The sequence below is a fragment of the Mus pahari genome, chromosome 2 (assembly GCF_900095145.1).
Source record: "Mus pahari chromosome 2, PAHARI_EIJ_v1.1, whole genome shotgun sequence".
NCBI classification, from domain to species: domain Eukaryota; kingdom Metazoa; phylum Chordata; class Mammalia; order Rodentia; family Muridae; genus Mus; species Mus pahari.
Window position 1 is genome coordinate 135,958,919 of NC_034591.1, and position 7,242 is coordinate 135,966,160.

General features: G+C 37.2%; 1 protein-coding gene across 1 annotated transcript in view; it reads left to right on the forward strand.

The window, feature by feature from the left end:
• Kdm5a (lysine demethylase 5A) overlaps positions 1-7,242 on the forward strand; it is a 73,581-nt gene that overhangs the window by 38,151 nt on the left and 28,188 nt on the right. Inside the window, exons 15-18 of the mRNA XM_021191007.2 lie at positions 1,552-1,733; positions 2,270-2,394; positions 2,999-3,149; positions 4,695-4,809. Coding sequence (XP_021046666.1) covers positions 1,552-1,733; positions 2,270-2,394; positions 2,999-3,149; positions 4,695-4,809 — 573 coding nt within the window. The remainder of the gene's footprint in view (positions 1-1,551; positions 1,734-2,269; positions 2,395-2,998; positions 3,150-4,694; positions 4,810-7,242) is intronic.

The window sequence follows — 7,242 nt, forward strand, 5'->3', positions numbered from 1 at the left end:
AATAGCGAACTTTCTGAGCCCTAACTTTGACAAAAAAAAAAAAAAAAAAAAAAAAAAAAAGAATTCTCCAGCTGATTTCCACAATGTCTGGAATGTCTGAATGAATGAACTGAGGGTTCTCCTCTTCCCATATCCTTGTCAGTGTTTGTGGTCAGTTGTTTGTTTCTAATATGTATGAGTGTTTGCTTGTGTGTATGTATATGCAGCACATATACAGTACTCTTGGAGGACCAAAGTCTTTTGTTCCCTTGGAACCAGAGTTACAAATAGCTATGACCAATGTAGGTGCTGGAAACTGAATCTGGGTCCTCTGGAATAACAGCCAGTGCTCTTAACCACTGGGCCATCTCTCCAGCCCCAGTTGTTTTTTTTTGTTTTGTTTTGTTTTGTTTTTTATCTTAGCCATTCTGACTAGAGTAAGATTTGATTTAATTTTGGAGGGGGACAGTGTACATATCTGTGTATTTTGCCTGTGCACCACATGCTTGCCTGACACCCACAGAGGCCAAAGACATTTGTGAGCCACCATGTGGATGATAGGAATTGAACCTAGGTCCTCTTTGAGAGCATAGGTGCTCTTGATCACAGGGCTATGTCTCCAGCCCCCATTTTCTTTTTCCTTTTTGTTAAAGACAGATTCTTACTCTGTAGCTCAAACTGGCCTAGAACTAATTATGAATACCTGAGTGGCCTTGAAGTTGTGACAATCCTGGCAATCCTCTTGCCTTGGTCTTTCAAGTTCTCAGATTACAGATGTGAGTCACTGGCTCTAATATTAATGAATTTTTACTTTTTTATTTTATATGTATGTGAATGTAATCATCTATTTCCATGGTACATGTTGAAGTCAGAGAACTCTTAGAAGTTGGTCTTCTTGAAATCTGGACATTAAATTCAATGAGTCGGGCTGGTGAGATGGCTCAGTGGTTAAGAGCGCCGACTGCTCTTCCAAAGGTCCTGAGTTCAAATCCCAGCAACCACATGGTGGCTCACAACCATCCGTATCGAAATCTGATGCCCTCTTCTGGAGTGTCTGAAGACAGCTACAGTGTACTTACATACAGTAAATAAATAAATATTTTTAAAAAAATTTTCAATGAGTCAAGCCTTCATGCAAGCAACTACTACCTACTGAGCCGTCTAGCTGGCCCTCTAATATTAATTATTTTAAATAAGAAAATTAAATCCACTTTGTTTTGTTTTTCATTCAAGTTGTGTGATTCTGGACTGTCAGATTGGACTACTCTGTCTTCTCTCTTATTTCTTCAAATGCTAGTTGTTTTTAGGGTTTAACTTTTGACCTTTCTTAATCTTTTGAGGAGTTTCTATTGATAGAATTGTATATTTTGAATTTTTTGTTTTGTTATGTTTTTAAGACACAGTTTCATTGTGTAGTCCTTGCTACCCTGAAATTCAGAGAGATCCACCTGCTTCTATCTTCTGAGTGCTGAGATTAAAAAAGTGCTTCACCATGCCTAAATTTTAATTTTTTTTAAGCTACTGTTTTATTTTCAGTTGAGACCTGATCTGATAATATAAATTATATTCTAGGGTGTCGTGATGTCAGAAGAAGAAGTCTTTGAACTTGTTCCTGATGATGAGCGGCAGTGTTCAGCATGCAGAACTACTTGTTTTCTCTCAGCTCTCACATGCTCCTGTAATCCGGAGCGACTTGTATGTCTATATCATCCAACTGATTTGTGCTCCTGCCCCATGCAGAACAAGTGTCTTAGGTATTTAAAAGTTGCTGCACCTTTTTTTTTTTTTTGAGATAGGATTTCTTTTTGTAATCCTGGCTAGCCTAGAGTTCACTATATAGATCAGGCTGACCTTGAACTCACAGAGATCCTCTTGCTTCCCAAGTATTGGTATAAAAGCAGTCTTTCAGTATCTGTTAAGAAAACCACCTTAATATTGTTCTTTGCTTTCTTTCCTGTTCCTAAATTGATAACTATCTACTTCCCAAACTTTAAATTTCCTAAATTTAGCCTTACCCAGCCTAACTACTATTAATTTCATGGCCAGTTAATGTCATGAATTTCTTCTCTCTCTCTCTCTCTCTCTCTCTCTCTCTCTCTCTCTCTCTCTCTCTCCCTCTCTTTTCCTCCTCCCCCCTCCCTCCCTCCCTCTCTCTCCCTCTCTCCTCTCTCTCTCTTTCTGCATTGAAATTGGGAGTTTCTCTGATTTTTTTTTTTCCCATTATTTTCATGTTGTTGTAGTTTGAAGCCTTTACTTCTGTTTTTTAAACTTTTTTTTACTTTTTTTGTAGGTACCGCTATCCGCTAGAAGACCTTCCATCTCTGCTTTATGGTGTCAAAGTGAGAGCTCAGTCCTATGACGCTTGGGTCAATCGTGTTACAGAGGCATTGTCGGCTAGCTTCAACCATAAGAAAGGTTATGTTTCCTTCATTTTCTAATTGTATGTTTTTGTTCTCCATTAACAAATGGAAGTTCTAGCTTATGACGACAGAGTTGAATATGCATTTAGTTTTCTCTTGTCCATGTACTTAGCAGACCTAATATAACTCAGCTTCTGAGATCAGATAGCACGTATGTCATTTGCCATGACTGTAGGCTATGTCTAGTTTTAAGATTGTCTACTGTGCTTTGTTACTCTGACTGGCCTCAGACTCCTGACCTTTCTACCCTTGGTGTCAATGCCACCACACCAATTGAGAATCTGTTTTAAATGAAAAAGCTGGCTTAAAATAGACAAGTTGTAGTAGGCATGTATTTTAGAGAACCAAATTTAGTTTAATGACGCTGAAAGACTTTTGATTGTTTTCAAGAGAGACAAATTGGGATAAGGGAAAAGGAGACAGATCAAATATACCTTATTTGAGTGAAGTCATGTTAGGAATAAACATCTGATCAGAAAGTTTTACACTAGAGACTTTCAAAGCCACATTGTTTTACTAGTATGTTAGTGACTCTAAGTGAGCTTTATGACCATTGTAGAATGGCTTTTTTGTGTCTATTATCATATTTGTCTTTACAGATTTGATTGAATTGAGAGTAATGCTGGAAGATGCTGAGGATAGGAAATACCCAGAGAATGATCTCTTTCGAAAGCTCAGGGACGCGGTGAAAGAAGCTGAGACCTGTGGTTCTGTGGCTCAGCTGCTTCTGAGCAAAAAGCAAAAACACAGGTAAAGCAAGAAAAGTGGGATTCTCCTCTGCATCCTTGTTCTTTTCATTTTAATTGGCCTATGAGGCCCTATTATATATTTTATATTTTGCTCCAGTGGCCATGTTTCTTCCATCCCTAGTAACTTCCATTCTTCCTCTCCATTCCCTCCCTTTCTCCATGTTCATAAATTGTTAGAAGTTCTTTAAATTTAAGCTAGGTGCAAACTACACTAAGAAAACAGCAAAAGACCTGCTAGTTTCAATGCTGAAAATAATCCTGAAGTATACTGATGTAGTATCTTTGGGACAAAGACCTGGCTGTATATTCAACTTTATCTGAAGTAACAAAAATCTTAGACACATAGGCTCAAATTCACAGAGATCCACCTGCCTTTACCTCCCAGGTAGTGAGATTAAGAGCATGCACCACAACATCCAGAAAATACAGGTTTCTTAGCAGCATGGATCAAGATACTTAATAACAAAAGATTTGAATATAAATAAAATACTTTGAGTTCAGGTGATGAGCTTTATTTTCTACCTTTTATTAGAACTGATTTACTTTTTAGGAGAAGCTATATTTCTAATTTCACATTTTTCTTTTCTTCAATAAACTCTTACTCCATTCTGCAACACTCTTTGACTTTCTGTTATTCGTACATACCAAGTATGCTCTTGTTTAGGGTTTGTGATTGCTTTTCATTCAGCTTGGAGTTTTCCTGCCGTATCTGAGGCGGCTTGTTCACTTCTTTCTTCTTCTGTCCTTCCTTCCTATTTTATAAACAATATCTGTGGTATTATTTTTTAGTTATTTAATATATTTCTTCTGTGTGGCTATTTCTGTAATACTTTACATTGGATTTTAAGTTTTTATTTTTTTAAAATCTAATCAGAGAACCTTTGCTAGAGACATTTTACAGTGGATATTAACTTGCTTTTAGGAAAACTTGACCATAGTTTTCTATGTCTCAGTATTATTTCCTATCAGGCAGAGCTCAGACCTGTTTCAAAATAAGTGTACATGTAAAAGACTTTGGGGGACTGAAGAGTTGGCTCCGTGGTTCAGAGCACTGACTGTTCTTCCAGACAACCCAGGTGCAGTTCCCAGTACGCACATGGCTTCAGTTCAAGAGATCGGATGCCCTTGCTCCTCGTTGTGCACTACACTCATATGAGACACAGACATACGTACAAGCAAAACATCCATAAACAGAAAATAAAAATAGCTATAGTAAAACAAAACTGAATTTGGGATGTATTTAGGGGGTTCAGTAGTCTAAAGCAGATCAAAAAGCAGTCTAATGCTCCCAGTGTGAGCCTCTTTAAGATACAAGGATTTCATTTTCTCAGTGGGTTTCATGTTCTACCATAGGAATTTATTTAATGGTCAAATGTATAGTAGTTATAGGTTAGAAAGACTGTTACTATTTCTTGATAATTATCTGGGGGGGAATTATTCAACATTAGAATTCTAGGATTGCTAATGCTCTAATTCATAGAGTAGGAGCCCCATTTGATATCAGATTGACTGTATTTTTCTATGTCTCAATATTATTTCATATCAGGCAGAGCTCAGATAGTGGGAAGACTCGGACCAAACTGACAGTAGAAGAATTGAAGGCCTTTGTCCAACAACTTGTTAGTCTTCCGTGTGTCATCAGTCAAACTCGACAAGTAAAGGTGAAATATTCTTTTTTGTTTTGTTTACGAGCTTCTGTTCCATATTAGAATTGTATGTATAGACTAGTGTTAGGTTCTGTGTATTCCTCCCTATATATGCTATCTTAAGCAATCTTAGATAGTATACATATGAGGTACGAAATTTAGAGATTTGAGAATTAGACTACCTTTAGAAAGACAAGGCAGTCTCTTGACTTTTTTTTTTTTTTTTCAAGTTGTTTTGCCTGCCTGTATATCTGTGCACCATGTGTGTACAGTACTCATGGAGAGAACATCAGATACCCTGGAACTGCAGTTACAGGCCATTTTCTTTACCATGTAGGTACTAGGAATCACACTTGGGTCCTCTGGAGGAGCAGCCAGTCCTAGTGCTCTTAACCACTAAACCATCATTTCTCTAACCCCTTGGCCTTTATTTCATTTAAAAATCCTGAAGTATGAGTACTTTAGATTTATTCTTCTCTATGCTAATTTAGAATCAAAGTTCCATCTAACACAAATGTATTTTAAGTGCAGTGTACATAAAAAGAACCCAGAGTCTAGTGATAAGTTATTAATAATGCATGACACTTTAAAATCAGGGTTCTGACACTTCTAGGACTGTTATTATTTAATGATCATAGAAAAATCTTAAAGGTGGCCAGACAGTGGTAGCACATGCCTTTATAATATCTTAGTTTGTAATATCTTAGTATCAGTTACATTCTTGTTTTATTGCATCTTGTTAGCTGTCTATTTTAGGAACAGTTTTCTTAGGGTGCTTATGACACAATTTGTATCTCTTTTCTGCTTTTTCTCCCCTTTTAAAAAAGTTTGTTTATTAATTAATTAATTTATTTATTATTGTTCTTAGCTTCACTAATAAGTGTTAGACTATATCAACAAATACAGCCCTTTCTTTAGGTGTGCTCTCTTACCTTATTTGTCTGGTATCAATGAGTATCACCTATATCATGTTGATTTTCAAATCTCTAGCTCTAAGATTTTTCCTTTCCTTCTTTTCCTTCCTACAGACCCTATGTTCTGATGCATACTCTTTATTTCTGTAGACAGACTAAAAAGAATGGTAAAAGACTTCTGATGAATCAATATACTTGTTTCCTTTGTTTCCAGTGTATCTTCCATTAGTCACTTGAAACTATATCCCACAGTAAACATCTTATTTCTGTTACTTAAAGTTTGCTCTTTGCCTTGTGTGTGTGTGTGTGTGGGGTATGTGTATGGTGTCTATTTATTTGTCTGTAGACCTCTTGCATGCATAGTGCCCAATGAGTCTAAAAGAGGACATCTGACTCACTGAGACTGGAGTTAGCGATGATTGTAAATGTCCCTATGTATGTTGGAGTACAAATCTTACTCTGGAAGAAGCGGAAGCATCTGACCCCCGTAAGACCTCTTACTTGACTGCTTTTCTCTTTTCCTTTCTACTGTTAATGGCCATCTTATAAATCCAATTAGACTCCTTTCCTACGATTAAAATTTTCTTGTGGATCTCCAGAGTTATCAGATGAAATCATTTTTTTTTTGTTTTGTTTTCTTTTCAAGACAGGGTTTTTCTGTATAGTCCTAGGTGTTCAGGAACTGGCTCTGTAGATCAGGCTGGCCTCTTAACTCAGAGATCTGTCTGCTAACTGAGTGCTGGGTTTATTTAAAGGTATGTGTCACCACTGCCTGGCTTCAGATGAAATCTTAACTTGCCATAACCTGTAAGAGTTATCTCATCTGTCTTCTGCCTATTTAGTTTTGCTGCTTGTACTTTACTCACTTGTAGCAACATATTGAGCTCAGACAACTCTAAAAATGATGTGTTTAGTGGCTCTGGGGCCGTGTGTAGTTCAGTTTGTAGAATGCATATCATAAGCCCTAATCTACAATATGAGATTAATAAAAAAAAAAAAACAAAACCAGTATGACAATAAACATCTATAATCCTAGTGTTGAAGAGATAAATATAGGAGGACCAGAAGTTCAAGATCATATTTAGCTACATAGTGAGTTTGAGGTCAGCCTAAAATACATGAAAACCTGCCTTAAAACAAAGAGTGAGGCGGTGATTAATGTTTGCCAGGCACGAACATTTTCTACTACACTCCTGCCCAACCTCTTCATTTAATCTTTACTTTCCCTCTTTTCTCTATCCCTTCCTTCTTTCCTCCCTCCATCCCCCTCTCCCTTCTTTCCTTCCTTCCTTCCTCTCACATGTATGGTATGCATGCACTTACATACGTATGTTCATATGTAAACACATTCTTAGTCAGGGTTTCTATTCCTGCACAAACATCATGACCAAGAAGCAGTTTGAGGAGGAAAGGGTTTATTCAGCTTACACTTCCATACTGCTGTTCATCACCAAGGAAGTCAGGACTGGAACTCAAGCAGGTCAGAAAGCAGGAGCTGATGCAGAGGTCATGAAGGGATGTTCCTTACTGGCTT